General features: G+C 46.2%; 1 protein-coding gene across 3 annotated transcripts in view; it reads right to left on the bottom strand.

Moving 5' to 3' along the window:
* The window catches only part of LOC119968581 (heat shock transcription factor 2 binding protein), a 156,456-nt gene that overhangs the window by 57,922 nt on the left and 82,070 nt on the right, over positions 1-16,464 (bottom strand). For all 3 annotated transcript variants that reach the window (XM_038801207.1, XM_038801209.1, XM_038801208.1), the window contains exon 5: positions 15,771-15,912. In XM_038801207.1, the coding sequence (XP_038657135.1) occupies positions 15,771-15,912 (142 nt within the window). The remainder of the gene's footprint in view (positions 1-15,770; positions 15,913-16,464) is intronic.

Genomic DNA, 16,464 nt, shown 5'->3' with positions numbered 1-16,464 from the left:
TTCATCTAAACCGAACGTGAGGGTCTGTGGCTTAACTCGATCGAAAAAGTGGTGTGGGTCTGATGAGGGATGGAAAGTTTCAATTTTATCACGGGCATCTCCGAACTGGGTGATGGTTAGTGGGGCGGTGTACACAAAATCGGGTTGGTCTTCCGTGGTGACCTTGCGCTGCTTGGTGATGGGGTTCATCGGGTTGTGTGCTGTCTGTGCAGTCGGTGGTGTGGGTGCTTTTCTTTTCGGGGCCGGGAGAGCTCTATTCTAATTTTCTGCCCCATTCACGTACCGTTGGGCCGTTTCACTAAGTTCCTGCCAATCGGGGCCATCTTCCTGATCTAGCTGTGGGCCAAAGGTATCTCTGAACCTATTCTGAACGGATAGCTGTGATTGCAATCTTGCAATTTGCTGCCTGCACTTGGCGTGATCCACCAAACTCTGCCTCTGTTCCGTGGTGGAACTGGGGAGTGCTCGGAGGGCTGCCTTCAAATCCTCACATTGTTTCCTCAAATGTTTTACCTGGTTCTCTGTTTCCTCTCTTACCAGTACCTTTTTCTGTCTGCACCAGTTGAGTCCTTCTACCGGATCTCCTGTATTGTAGGGAGGCCTTATCGTATTGAATCTGGAAGCTGCTGAGGTGGGCGAGACAAGATTGGTGCGCCCTCTTGACATCATCCATCTCCTTGTCCTTCACCGCTAGCCGCTCCTGGAGTTGCTCATTTAACCTCTCCCATTCACTAATGTTTCCCTCTCTACTTCTCTCCTTCTCCTCAAGCTGTCTATGGAGCATCCTCATGACCTCCTCTGTGCCTCGCAATTGTGCCAAGCAGGACACGATTGCCATCGGCTTACGAACCTTCCTCAAACTCTTTTTGTGGATCTCGGTCAGCCTGTCCCACCAAGTCTATCCTATGCTGCCAGGACTGTTTCCTCATTTGCGCAAAATTCCGACCATAGGGGCCATCCTTTCCCCTTTAGGTATTTCCTAATTTCTTCCTCCCATATGGGACACTATTCTGCTCTCTTGGCCGCTGCGACCTCGGGCTCTTGTGGATGCATGAGGTGTTCCACTGCCTTCATTACCATCCTTATGATTATCTGTTTCTACCGGGGATTTGGAACAAGGGGAAATAAAGCAGTGGTGCAAACATTGGTACGGCTCAAGTTATTTTCTGGTTTACGGAACTCCCGAAAGTTTCACGCAACAAAATCTATTGAGGTTACCTTATATCCCTTTGTTAGCACGCATGCAAATTACACACTTCCGAATTTTGGAGGTTTGATCGATACTGGTTTCGCTTGTGGTTTCTTTTACTTTGCTAATTTGGATTTCTAATTCAATCGTTTGTGTGGGTCCTCTCGGAGTGACACGGTCACTTCTGGGTCGAATCCCATCGGAGTCACCAATAACTGTTGTCTTTCTTACCTACTGTAAATATGGCAATCAGTGAGTTTGCCCTCCTTTCTTTTGATATCTATATTCTAATGCTCAGAGTCTCCAGGTATCAAATGATACCACCACAAGGTTCAACCGGTTATCGATCAAACAGCCAAACGCCAGTTAGTTAGTTCAAGGGAACTTTATTTACACACACAATTAATCATGCAACATACACTACTAGTTAAACTACACCTATCGACTATGACAACCTGTACTTAACTTCAGGCACCCGGCTTAGGTCAGAGGAACAGTGGTTGTTGTTCGATTCTGAATCTATCGAGTCTGTAAAAGTAACTGCTGCTCAGCTAGGCTCATGTCTGGTAGCGAGCGTTGAACTTGAACTTGCTTCTGGTGGTGCTGCACTTGGAAGCGCCAGGGTCCAAGAGAGGCCGGACACATGGTGGACTCTCTTCTTATGCTTGGTGGTTTTCGTGCTCTTTTGGGCGGTCCTTCAGTTTGGACCCCACTAATTGGGAGATCCCTGCTCACTATGTTCGATTCAAACCAATAAATGGGCGGGTGCCTTGATGGCTGGGCGTGTCACAAGCGGTCATTGACCCTGTTGTTTACGCTTCCCTCATACAGGGAGTGGCGCCGAAATGTCTGTGACTGTACCGGTCGCTCAAGTACCAGTCCTTTGTCTGGTGGAGATGGGCCATCAAATGCTAATCCGTCCATCAAATGCTAATCGGTTGGGGTTTCGATACCGTCTGGATTCCTCACTTGCAAATATACATTTCCAGGCTCTGAGCCTGCCTGAATCTCGCACTGTCCCTTTTGCCTGCTATGCTTTGTGACCTTCTCTGTTCCTGGTTGTAAGTGGCCATCCCAGATGGCTACACTACTGCCCGGATGTTATTCTTAAATAACACAGCTACACCACCTCCCTTACCATCCACTCTGTCCTTCCGAATAGTTTGATACCCGTGGATATTTAACTCCCAGTCGTGACCATCCTTTAACCATGTTTCAGTCATGGCCACTAAATCGTAGTCATTCACGATGTTTTGTGCCATCAACTCATTTACCTTATTCCGAATACTGCGAGCATTCAGGTAAAGTTCCCTTATGTTGGCTTTTATACCTCTGTTTTCAATCTTAACACCTCTATCAGTTATTTTTCCATCTAACTTTTCTCCTAATTTTCCTTATCGTAGAACCCATATCTTGGCAGCACGGTAGCATTGTGGATAGCACAATCGCTTCACAGCTCCAGGGTCCCAGGTTCGATTCCGGCTTGGGTCACTGTCTGTGCGGAGTCTGCACATCCTCCCCGTGTGTGCGTGGGTTTCCTCTGGGTGCTCCGGTTTCCTCCCACAGTCCAAAGATGTGCAGGTTAGGTGGATTGGCCATGATAAATTGCCCTTGGTGTCCAAAATTGCCCTTAGTGTTGGGTGGGGTTACTGGGTTATGGGGATAGGGTGGAGGTGTTAACCTTGGGTAGGGTGCTCTTTCCAGGAGCCGGTGCAGACTCGATGGGCCGAATGGTCTCCTTCTGCACTGTAAATTCTATGATCTATGATCTTCATTTAATAACCTGCTGCTTCGCTTTCCATTTATGTTTTTACTTCCCGTTTTATTCCTTTTAGTATTACTGGGCCTATTCACTGAGCTCTCCTCAGTCACTGTACCTTGTACTGTCGCCCTTTTTGATTTTTGACTGATTCCAGAGGCACACCGCTGGTCACAGGTCTCCAGTTTAAAAAACAACCCTCCACAACCACCCTTTGGCTTCGGTTGCCAAGCCAGTTTTGTATCCAATTAGTAACCTCACTCTGAAATACGTGAGGTTTAACCTTTTGCAACAAACTACCATGCGGTACCTTGGCAAAGGCCTTGCTGAAGTCCATGTAGACAATGTCAACTGCACTGCTCTCATCCACCTTCTTGGTTACCCCTTCAAAAAACTCAAATTCGTGAGACATGACTTTCGCCTTACAAAGTCATGCTGACTTTCCCTAATTGGCCCTTGCCTGTATAAATGCCTGCAGATCCTGTCCCTCAGAATACCTTATAACAACTTACCCACTACAGAAGTAAGGCTCACCGGTCTGTAGTTCTCAGGCTTATCCCTGCAGCCCTTCTTAAACAAGGGCACAACATTTGCTACACTCCAATCTTCAGGCCCTGATGCCCAGGCTTGCAGAGCATCCATTACCACCTGGATGCACCTGTGGATTGCCGATTGTGAAATGCCCAATCCCTCGAATAAACCGGTGGCATTAAAGTTGAGGGCTGCAGCGATCTTCACGGCCATCAGGAGTGGCTGTCCTCCTTCTTGGGATTCCAAGTCTGCGAGGACGTGGCAGAGGCATTGTACTGTCTCACTCCCGAGACGGATTCTTCTGCAGCGCATGCTTTCCGTCATCTAATTGAAAGACCAACAACGCCTTTATATGTACGCCGACGCTGGCCTCCTCCTCTCAGTTCCTCCTCAGTTTGATGGGCGGCCAGGTCTTCATCACACGGGGTGCCGTCTCCAGCTTGCACCGTCGTTGCAGCCTTCTCCTGCGTCTGGCCGCCTGAGCGTCTCCCAGCATCGTGAGTGCAGCTGACATCACCAACCATTTTGGTATTCAGATTGAATAGTGTTATGGGCCAGGGTTTAGAGAACCCCAAAGTGTATCATGGAGTTCACCTGACCAACAACTTTTTTTTTAACAAACAATTTTATTGAGGTATTTCGGGCATATAGAAAATGTGACATTGTACAGTACAAAAAAAAGACACAAATAGTGCAAACCATGGCTCTGTTCACGCATGGACCTGCCTCAATATCCCCTACTCTACTCTACTCTACCCTAGCCCCCCCCCCTCACCCCCATCCCTGCTGACACTTACTCCTCTGCGAAGAAGTCAATAAATGGCTGCCACCTTCGGGCGAACCCTAGTTGCGAACCTCTCAAGGCGAACTTGACTTTCTCTAGGCCAAGAAAGCTTGCCATGTCCAATAGCCATACCTCAGCCCTCGGGGGCTTTGAGCCCCTCCTTGCTAACAGTATTCGTTGCCGGGCGACCAGGGAAGCAAAGGCCAGACATCGGCCTCTCTCTCTTCCTGGACTCCCGATCCTCCAAATCCCCAAAGATTGCCACCTCAGGGCTCATTACCACCCCAGTTTTCAATACCCGGGGCATGACATCTGCGAATCCCTGCCAATACTCCCTGAGTTTAGGGCACAACCAGAACATGTGTACATGGTTAGCTGGCCCACCAGTGCATCTAGCACACTTGTCCTCCAGCCCAAGAATTTGCTCATCCGGGCCACCGTCACGTGGGCCCGTTGCACGACCTTAAACTGGATCAGGCTGAGCCTGGTGCATGTTGCGGTCGTGTATACTCTGCTCAGGGCTTTTGCCCAAACACCATTCTCCATCTCTCTCTCTCTCTCCCCCCCCCCCCCCCCCCCCCCCACCCGACTTCCTCTTCCCACTTAAGGTTCAGGACCTTGATCTGCATATCCTCAGCTCCCATTAGTTCCTTGTAGATGTCTGAGACTCTACCCTCTCCCACCTCTCCCCTCAAAACTACCCTGTCCTGCCTCCCCTTCGGCGGGAGACGTGGGAAGGACGGCACCAGTCTGCGTACAAAGTCCCGCACCTGCAAGTATCTAAAGTCGTTCCCTCTTGCCAATCCAAACTTCTCTGCCAACCCAAACTTCTCTTCCAGCGCCCTCATTCTCGGAAAGCTCCCTTCCAGGAACAGATCCCCCATCCTCACAATCCCCGCCCTCCTCCACAGTCGATGCCCTCCTCCACAGTCGATACCCCCCGTTTATGTTCCCCGGGGCAAATCGGTGGTTGCCGCAGATTGGGGTCCACACCGACGCTCTTACCTCCCCTACATGCCTCCTCCACTAGCCCCAGATCCAAAGAGCCGCCACCACTATCGGGCTGATGGAGTACCGTGCCGGCGAAAGTGGCAGAGCCACCATGACCAGGGCTGCCAAGCTAGTGCCCCTGCACGAAGCAGCCTCGATCCGCTCCCAAACCAACCCCGCACCCACCATCCATTTCCTTATCATCACTATGTTGGCTGCCCAGTAATAGTTGCTGAAATTCGGCAACGCCAGCCCCCCCTTCTCCTCTGCTCCTTTCAAGCATCACCCTCTTCACTCGCAGGGACTTCCCTGTCCACACAAATCCCAGAATAATTTTATTCAGCCTCTTAAAGATGGACCGCGGGATAAAGATGGGGAGACATTGAAAAACAAACCAGAACCGTGGAGAATCGTCATCTTAACAGTCTGCACCCTCCCTGTCAATGACAGCAGGAGCGCATCCCACCTCTGGACCTGCTCCCTCACTTGTTCCACCAGTCGGGACAGGTTGAGCTTATGCAACCTGCCCCAGTCCCGTGCCACCTGAATCCCCAAATATCGGAAACTCTCCCCCACTAGCCTGAATGGCAACCCCTTCAGCCTACTCTCCTGCCCCCTCGCCTGAATTACAAACAACTCGCTCTTAGTCATGTTCAGTTTGTATCCGGAGAACCGGCCAAATTCCCTCAGGGTTGCCATAATACCATCCATCCCTACCATTGAGTCTGATACATATAACAGCAGATCATCTGCGTATAACGAGACTCTATGTTCCACTCCCCTCCCCCCAGACCAGCCCTTTCCAGCCCCTAGAAACTCTCAGTGCAATTGCCAGCGGCTCTATGGCCAGCAGTGGGGAGAGAGGGCAGCCCTGTCTTGTCCCACGGTGCAGTCTAAAGTAGTCCGATGTCGTCCTGTTCGTCCTTACAGGGCCTGATACAATAGCCTAACCCAGTCGATGAATTCTGCCCCGAACCGTCCTAGTACCTCCCACAGATAATCCCACTCGACTCGGTCAAAAGCTTTTGCAGCATCCATGGCTACCACTATCTCTACCTCCCTACTCTCCAGGGGCATCATAATCACGTCTTAGGTTGGCCACCAGCTGCCTCCCCTTTACAAACCTGGTTTGGTCCTCCACAATTATATCCGGTACACAGTCCTCAATTCTGGTCGCCAAAATCTTGGCCAGTAACTTGGCGTCTACGTTGATCAAAGAGATCGGCCTGTATGACCCACAAGCCTCCGGGTCCTTATCCCGTTTCAGAATGAGCGAGATGGTGGCCTGCGACATCGTCGAGGGTAAACTCCCTCTGTCTCTTGCCTCGTTAAAGACCCTGACCAGCACCGGCCCCACTACCCTGGCAAATTTTTTGTAAAACTCCACCGGATACCCGTCCGGCCCCGGGGCTTTTTTACCCGACTGCATGACCTTCAGGCCCCCTGTCCGTCCACCAACACACCTCCCCACTCTTGGGAAGGCCTCATCCCCCCCCGGGTGGTTCCGAAGTGTACAGCTAAAAGTCCCTAAAGACCTTGTTCAGCCCTGCCGGGTCACCCACGAGATTACCTTCCCCATCCACTACCCTCCCTATTTCCCTAGCCACTTCCCTCTTCCTTAGTTGTTGCACAAGCATTCTACTGACCTTCTCTCCATGCTCATAAATCGCGCCTTTTACCTTTCTAAGCTGCTCTACAGCCTTGCCTGTAGTCAGCACCCAAATTCGACCTGCAGCCTCCGTCGTTTCCTGAGTAACTCTGGCCTCGGGGATTCCGCGTAACTCCTGTCCGTCCGTAGAATTTCCTTAATCAGTCGGTCCGTCTCTGTCCTGTCCCTGTACGCCCGGATTGAAATCAGCTCCCCTCTCACCACTGCCTTCAGTGCCTCCCAGAGCACCGCTGCTGAGACTGCTCCGGTATCGTTCACCTGCAGGTAATTCTGCATTTATTTCCCCAGCCTCTCACACACCGCCTCGTCCGCGAGTAATCCAACTTCCAGCCTCCATGGTGGGCGCTGAAAGCTGTCCTTACAAAACTGCAGGTCTACCCAGTGCGGAGCATGGTCCGATATGGCAATTGCCGAATATTCTGCCCCCACCATTCCGGCCAGCAGGTCCCTACTCACAACAAAGTAGTCAATTCGGGAATACATCTTGTGGACATGGGGGTAGTATGAGAACTCCCTCGCCGTCGGCCGGCTAAATCTCCACAGATCTGCTCTCTCCATTTGTTCCATGAACCGTGTCAGTTCCTTTGCCATCGCTGGCAACTTGCCCGTTCTTGAACATGACTAGACCAGGCTCGGGTCCAGGACTGTATTAAAGTCTCCGCCCATGATCAGCTTACGCGAGTCCAAGTCGGGGATCTTCCTAATAAAATCCACATTGTCCCAATTAGGGTAACGAACCTGCCACCCCCATCCACAACTGTGCCCTCCACCTCAAATTGTACCCTCTTATTAATCAGGATCTGACCCACAACCTTTAATAGATTGTGGTATGAGGAGCACACGGCTCACTCTACAGGTGTGTACAGCAGAAATGGAAAAGTATTTTTTAAAGCAAAATAATGTTTATTCGAGGAACTCAAGTTAATCTTTTTAAAACATACAGTGAACATCTCAGCAACCATTAATTCAAATACAAAGAATACAACCCTACGTAATCCTTAAGCTCTCCTTTTAACATCCATAAGACTTAAAAAATAACTTTAACAGAAGCACATCAGGGTAAAGTCACTACTGAGAGCAGTTATTAGTTTTAAATCATCAAAGGATCGATTTACAGTTTTTAGATTACAGAGAGAGAGACTAATACCCTTTCTGGCTGTGACTGCAGCTATCCAGCTCTGAAAATGAAACTAAAACACACCCTGCAGCAAATAGCATAAAACAAAAGTCAAAAGCTGACAGACAGCCCAGCTCCACCCACACTCTGACATCACTGCAATAATGTGAGCAGCCAAATATTTCTTAAAGCGACCTTCTCATGACACCTACCCCCAAGAAAAAAAAAAAAACCATCAACTTCAAGATGGTTTCATTTTTCACCTTTTCACTATCCTGTAAGAAATGCACGCAGTAAATATACTTTTTTGTTTCAAAAAGCAACACACGCAAACAGGTGTAATAATAGTTTTGTTTTTTCTTCCTCCAACTGAAATCCTTCTTGATTGACAGTCTCTTTGAACAAGAAGGTCTCTGCACAGTCCGTCCATTTCTCTACGCCTCGGCATTTCTCATGAAAATCAGATACTTTACTTCAATCTGATCGCAGAGTCCCTTGTAATTGTCCAACACAGGAGTATTGGTTATCTCAGCTTTCAGGCAGTCAAATGCCTGTTGAAAGTCCGCTGTCCACTGAAATTTTCGATGTTTCTTCAGCAAGTCCATCAATGGAGCAATCACGCGACAAAAATGTTGCACAAATGTTCGATCAAATCCACTCATGCCAAGAAATCGCATTATTTCACTTCGTCATGAGGGTATCGGAAACTCCTCAAGGAAAGTGATTCGGGCTTTTCCAAATTCACTTTTGGCTAGGTTTATCACCAAACCTGCTTCCTGAAATCGATCGAATAATTCCATCAGATGTTTCAAATGTTCTGTCCATGTCTGGCTGAAAATTACCAGATCGTCGACGTATACCGCACAATTGGGTAATCCTGAAACAACTTTTCATTAACCATTGAAATGTGGCTGCTGCGTTTTTCATGCCAAATGGCATAACTTTAAACTGGTATATACCATCTGGAGTCACAAAAACTGAAATCTCCTTTGCCCTTTCGGATGAAGGTACCTGCCAGTAACCTTTAAGTAAATCCAGTTTGGAAATAAAAGCTGATTGTCCCACTTTTTCAATGCAATCCTCCAAACGTGGGATAGGATAAGAGTCCGTTCTTGAAACTGCATTAACCTTTCTATAGTCCACACACAATCGTTGGGTACCATCTGGTTTAGGTACCATCACTATGGGCGAGCTCCATTGGCTGCAACCCACTTCAATTATGCCATTTTTAAGCATACTCTCAATCTCTTTGTTAACCTGTGCCAATTTTAAAAGGTTAAGTCTGTCTGGATGTTGTTTGCTTGGAACAGCATTTCCTACATCTACATCATGTATATCCACTTTAGTACTTCCCAATTTATCTCCACAAACTTGCCCATGTGATATCAATAACTCTTTCAGGTCAGTTCGTTTTTCCTCTGGAAGGTAAGTCAGCAATTTATCCCAATTTTTAAGAACATCCTCGTTTTCCAATTTAATTTGAGGTATGTCAAATTCACAGTCATCTGGATTTGGTTCATCACTTTGAGTTAGAATCATTAAAACCTCCTCCTTTTTCTCTCCTTCCCTTTCAAAGTACCTTTTAAACATATTCACATGACACACTCGGTGATTCTTCCTTCTATCTGGTGTTTTTACCACATAATTCACCTCACTTAATTTCCTTTCAATCTGATAAGGTCTACAAAACCTTGCTTTTAAAGGTTCACCTCCCACTGGAAACAATACTAAAACTTTATTGAGTACAAGAGTCGGCAGGTCATGTTACAGTTGTATCGGACTTTGGTTAGGCCACATTTGGAATACTGCGTGCAGTTCTGGTCGCCACATTACCAGAAGGATGTGGATGCTTTAGAGAGGGTCAGAGGAGGTTCATCAGGATGTTGCCTGGTATGGAGGGTACTAGCTATGAAGAAAGGATGAGTAGATTAGGATTGTTTTCATTGGAAAGACGGATGGGAGACCTGATTGAGGTCTACAAAATTATGAGAGGAATGGACAGGGTGGATAGCAACAAGCTTTTTCCAAGAGTGGGGGTGTATAAAAGACAGACAGCGCACTCAGGAAGCTAGCGTTTTTCCAGGAGACACATCCGGAGTGAGACTCATCCAGAGTGGGGATTGCAACTTGGTAATTTGGTGCAGTGAGGTAAATCAGGGAAGGTAAGTGGAAAATCTAATTCTGCTGTTTTTCAGTTAAAAGTGCAGTGTGTAGCTTAGTGTCTAATTGGTTGAAGCTGCCCCCACCCTAATTGCTGAGAGGCAGTTATCTGTCAATCACCTGAGGCCTGTTTAGGGGCACGTTGTATTCTTCTCTTTGAAGTTAAGGTATTTTTTGAGTCATCGATTAGCTGAGGTCTGTATAAAAGACAGACAGAGAGCGCACTCAGTAAGCTAGCGCTTTTCCAGGAGACACATCCGGAGTGAGACTCATCCAGAGTGGGGATTGCAACTTGGTAATTTGGTGCAGTGAGGTAAATCAGGGAAGGAGACACATCCAGAGTGAGACTCATCCAGAGTGGGGATTGCAACTTGGTAATTTGGTGCAGTGAGATAATTCGGTGCAGAGTGTGAGGAGGTGCTTTTTAACCCTGGTAAGTGACTGGTAAGTAGTTTTTCTTTTCATTCTTTTCATTGTCTAATTTATTTATTTTTATTTTGAAATTGTTGTTGTATAAGTTTACCTAAGGTTTAAGACATGGCAGGAGATCCCAGACCCGTGTCATGCTCCTCGGGTGCGCTGTGGGAGCTCAGGGACATGATCACTGTCCCTGGCTCTTTCACGTGCAAGAAGTGTGTTCAGTTGCAGCTCTTGTTAGACCGCTTGACGGCTCTGGAGCTGCGGATGGACTCACTTTGGAGCATCCGCGATGCTGAGGAGGTCGTGGGTAGCACGTTTAGCGAGTTGGTCACACCGCAGGTGAAAATTAATGAGGGAGATAGAAAATGGGTGACCAAAAGAAAGAGCAAGAGTAGGAAGGCAGTGCAGGTGTCCCCTGCGGTCATCTCCCTGCAAAACAGATATACCGCTTTGGATACTGTTGAGGGAGATGGCTCACCAGGGGAAGGCAACAGAGACCAGGTTCATGGCACCGTGGCTGGCTCTGCTAGACAGCAGGGCAGGAAGAAAAATGGCAGGGCTATAGTGATAGGGGACTCGATCGTAAGGGGAATAGACAGGCGGTTCTGTGGACGCAATCGAGACTCCAGGATGGTATGTTGCCTCCCTGGTGCAAGGGTCAAGGATGTCTCGGAGCGGCTGCAGGACATTCGGGGGGGGAGGGTGAACAGCCAGCTGACGTGGTGCACATAGGCACCAACGATATAGGTAAAAAATGGGATGAGGTCCTACAAGCGGAATTCAGGGAGTTAGGAGTTAAACTAAAACGTAGGACCTCAAAGGTAATAATCTCAGGATTGCTACCAGTGCCACGAGCTAGTCAGAGTAGGAATGTCAGGATAGATAGGATGAATGCGTGGCTCGAGAGATGGTGCAAGAGGGAGGGATTCAAATTCCTGGGGCATTGGGACCGGTTCTGGGGGAGGTGGGACCAGTACAAACCGGACAGTCTGCACCTGGGCAGGACTGGAACCGATGTCCTAGGGGGGGTGTTTTCTAGAGCTGTTGGGGAGGGTTTAAACTAATGTGGCAGGGGGATGGGAACCGATGCAGGAAATTGGAAGGTAGTAAAACAGGGACAGAAGCAAAAGGAAGGGGAAAAGTGCAAGGCAGAGAAGACATAGTCAAAAATCTAAAAGGGCGACAGTACAAGGTACAGTGACTGAGGGGAGCTCAGTGAATAGGCCCAGTAATAACAAAAGGAATAAAACTGGAGATGTTAAGATTCAAAACAGAGGTAAAATAACCAACATAAGTGTACTTTACCTGAATGCTCGTAGTATTCGGAATAAAGTAAATGAGTTGATGGCACAAATCATCGTAAATGACTATGATTTAGTGGCCATTACTGAAACATGGTTAAAGGATGGTCACGACTGGGAGTTAAATATCCGAGGGTATCAAACTATTCGGAAGGACAGAGTGGATGGTAAGGGAGGTGGTGTTGCTCTGTTATTTAAGGATGACATCCGGGCAATAGTAGGGGATGCCATCGGTGCTATGGAGGATAAGGTTGAATCCATTTGGATGGAAATCAGGAATAGTAAGGCGAAAAAGTCACTGATAGGAGTAGTCTATCGGCCACCAAATAGTAACGTTATGGTGGGGCAGGCAATAAACAAAGAAATAACTGATGCATGTAGAAATGGTACAGCAGTTATCATGGGGGATTTTAATCTACATGTCGATTGGTTTAACCAGGTCGGTCAAGGCAACCTTGAGGAGGAGTTTATAGAATGTATCCGCGATAGTTTCCTAGAACAATATGTAACGGAACCTACGAGGGAACAAGCGGTCCTAGATCTTGTCCTGTGTAATGAGACAGGATTGATTCATGATCTCATAGTTAGGGATCCTCTCGGAAGGAGCGATCACAATATGGTGGAATTTAAAATACAGATGGAGGGTGAGAAAGTAAAATCAAATACTAGTGTTTTGTGTTTAAACAAAGGAGATTACAAGGGGATGAGAGAAGAACTAGCTAAGGTAGACTGGGAGCAAAGACTTTATGGTGGAACAGTTGAGGAACAGTGGAGAACCTTCCAAGCGATTTTTCACAGTGCTCAGCAAAGGTTTATACCAACAAACGGAAGGACGGTAGAAAGAGGGAAATCAACCGTGGATATCTAAGGAAATAAGGGAGAGTATCAAATTGAAGGAAAAAGCATATAAAGTGGCAAAGATTGCTGGGAGATTAGAGGACTGGGAAATCTTTAGGGAGCAACAGAAAGCTACTAAAAAAGCTATAAAGAAGAGTAAGACAGAGTATGAGCTAAACTTGCTCAGAATATAAAAATAGACAGTAAAAGCTTTTACAAATATATAAAACAAAAAAGAGTGGCTAAGGTAAATATTGGTCCTTTAGAGGATGAGAAGGGAGTTTTAATAATGGGAAATGAGGAAATGGCTGAGGAACTGAACAGGTTTTTTTGGGTCGGTCTTCACAGTGGAAGACACAAATAACATGCCAGCGACTGATAGAAATGAGGCTATGACAGGTGAGGACCTTGAGAGGATTGTTATCACTAAGGAGGTAGTGATGGGCAAGCTAATGGGGCTAAAGGTAGACAAGTCTCCTGGCCCTGATGGAATGCATCCCAGAGTGCTAAAAGAGATGGCTAGGGAAATTGCAGATGCACTAGTGATAGTTTACCGAAATTCACTAAACTCTGGGGTGGTCCCGGTGGATTGGAAATTAGCAAACGTGACACCACTGTTTAAAAAAGGAGGTAGGCAGAAAGCAGGAAATTATAGGCCAGTGAGCTTAACTTCGGTAGTAGGGAAGATGCTGGAATCTATCATCAAGGAAGAAATAGCGAGGCATCTGGATAGAAACTGTCCCATTGGGGAGACGCAGCATGGGTTCATAAAGGGCAGGTCATGCCTAACTAATTTAGTGGAATTTTCTGAGGACATTCCCAGTGCAGTAGATAACGGGGAGCCGATGGATGTGGTATATCTGGATTTCCAGAAAGCCTTTGACAAGGTGCCACACAAAAGGTTGCTGCATAAGATAAAGATGCATGGCATTAAGGGTAAAGTAGTAGCATGGATAGAGGATTGGTTAATTAATAGAAAGCAAAGAGTGGAGATTAATGGGTGTTTCTCTGGTTGGCAATCAGTAGCTAGTGGTGTCCCTCAGGGATCCGTGTTGGGCCCACAATTGTTCACAATTTACATAGATGATTTGGAGTTGGGGACCAAGTGCAATGTGTCCAAGTTTGCAGATGACACTAAGTTGAGTGGTAAAGCGAAAAGTGCAGAGGATACTGGAAGTCTGCAGAGGGATTTGGATAGGTTAAGTGAATGGGCTAGGGTCTGGCAGATGGAATACAATGTTGACAAATGTGAGGTTATCCATTTTGGTAGGAATAACAGCAAACGGGATTATTATTTAAACGATAAAATATTAAAGCATGCCGCTGTGCAGAGAGACTTGGGTGTGCTAGTGCATGAGTCACAGAAGGTTGGTTTACAGGTGCAACAGGTGATTAAGAAGGAAAATGGAATTTTGTCCTTCATTGCTAGAGGGATGGAGTTTAAGACTAGGGAGGTTATGTTGCAATTGTATAAGGTGTTAGTGAGGCCATACCTGGAGTATTGTGTTCCGTTTTGGTCTCCTTACTTGAGAAAGGACGTACTGGCGCTGGAGGGTGTGCCCAGGAGATTCACTAGGTTAATCCCAGAGCTGAAGGGGTTGGATTATGAGGAGAGGTTGAGTAGACTGGGACTGTACTCGTTGGAATTTAGAAGGATGAGGGGGGATCTTATAGAAACATTTAAAATTATGAAGGGAATAGATAGGATAGATGCGGGCAGGTTGTTTCCACTGGCGGGTGAAAGCAGAACTAGGGGACATAGCCTCAAAATAAGGGGAAGTAGATTTAGGACTGAGTTTAGGAGGAACTTCTTCACCCAAAGGGTTGTGAATCTATGGAATTCCTTGCCCAGTGAAGCAGTTGAGGCTCCTTCATTACATGTTTTTAAGGTAAAGATAGATAGTTTTTTGAAGAATAAAGGGATGAAGGGTTATGGTGTTCGGGCCGGAAAGTGGAGCTGAGTTCACAAAAGATCAGCCATGATCTCATTGAATGGCAGAGCAGGCTCGAGGGGCCAGATGGCCTACTCCTGCTCCTAGTTCTTATGTATGGGGAGCACACGGCCACGCTACAGGTGTGGTCCAGTAAAAATGGAAAAGTATTTTTAAAAGCAAAACAATGTTTATTCTATGAACTCAAGTTAACCTTTTTAAAACATACAGTGAACATCTTAGCAACCATTAATTCAAATACAACCCCCAAAGAATACAACACTAAGTAATCCTTAATAACTTCCCAAACAACATCCAGAAGACAAAAGAAACACCTTTGAACAGAAGCACATTAGGTTTACATTCACTACTGAGAACATTTATAATTCTGAATTCACAAAATGATCAAGAGATAGTCTTTTCATGGCAGAGAGATCAACAGTACACCTGGTCTGTCTGGCTTCAGCTCCAACACTGAAAACGGAACTAAAACACACCCTGCAGCAAACAGCCTAAAACAAAAGTAAAAAGCTGACAGACAGCCCAGCTTCACTCACACTCTGCCATCACTGCAGTAATATGAGCAGCCAAACATTTCTTAAAGCGACATTCTCATGAAAATAGATTGTTCTCAGAAGGCCAGAATGGACTTGTGAGTGATATATCCACCACAAGTGCCATAATGGCTCTATGAGTTCTTTGGCACCTGTGCCCCATTGTTAGTGAGGAGGACTTTGCAGCTCCAAATAGACTGGGTGCAAATTCACCGTGTCTCAATTTGACGCCTGGATTCCATCTGCTCAGGTGTTGGATATGGGCAGCAGAGTTTTAGGAGAGCTCAACTTTATGGAAGGCAGAAAACCAAAAGGCAGAAAAGGCCAGTCATTGGAATGCATGAATTTGGGGTAATAAAACTGTCGATGACAAACTCAAGCAGGAACAGAGATCAGTGATGTCAGTGCCAACACAGTTCGAGATTCCAGGGCTTGTGTGTATTAATATATCTGCTGATCGGAATTTAGTGAGGGAATTATGAATGTTTAACAGAACACAAATTTTTTTTAACTAGGAATGGGACTTACTTGTTACAATTCCTGCCATTGCCAGAACAAATTGGTTTTCATCTGAATCCAGATTCTGTTGCTCCTTGATGCTCCCATCCAGAGATTTCACAAAACTTTCTATTGTCTGTCCCACAATATTGAAAAACTTTTCTGCTTTGCTCTGTTTATTCAAGAAGAAGGATACTGTTCATAACTAAATTCTTAATATGCAGGCACACAAACATATCACAATGATGTGAAAATAATTTAAAAGTATTTAATAAAAATAATCTTGCAAAAGGAAAATATGCTGTGGATGTTCAAAATATGAAATAATACAGAAAATTCTGGAAATATTCAGCATGTCAAGGAGCACATAATAATCTTAATAAAAATAATAATAATCTTTATTGTCACAAGTAGGCTCACATTAACACTGCAATGAAGCTACTGTGAAAAGCCCCTAGTTGCCACCTTTCAGGGTACACCGAGGAAGAATTCAGAATGTCCAAATTACCCAACAGTACATCTTTCGGTAAACTAAAAAAAGAGGACAACTAAAAAAGCAATAAGGGGGGAGAAGATGAAGTATGAGTGCTAGCTAGCTAGTAATATAAAGGAAGATAGGAAGAGTGTTTTTCAATATATAAAAGTAAGAGAGAGGCAAAAATAGACATTGGACCACTGGAAAAAGTGGCTGGAGAAGTAATAATAGGAAACAAAGAAATGGCAG

Source organism: Scyliorhinus canicula, chromosome 7, assembly GCF_902713615.1.
Source record: "Scyliorhinus canicula chromosome 7, sScyCan1.1, whole genome shotgun sequence".
In the NCBI taxonomy this organism is placed as follows: Eukaryota; Metazoa; Chordata; class Chondrichthyes; order Carcharhiniformes; family Scyliorhinidae; genus Scyliorhinus; species Scyliorhinus canicula.
Note: the sequence above shows the minus strand (reverse complement) of the source record. Positions and strands in the feature narration are given on the sequence as shown.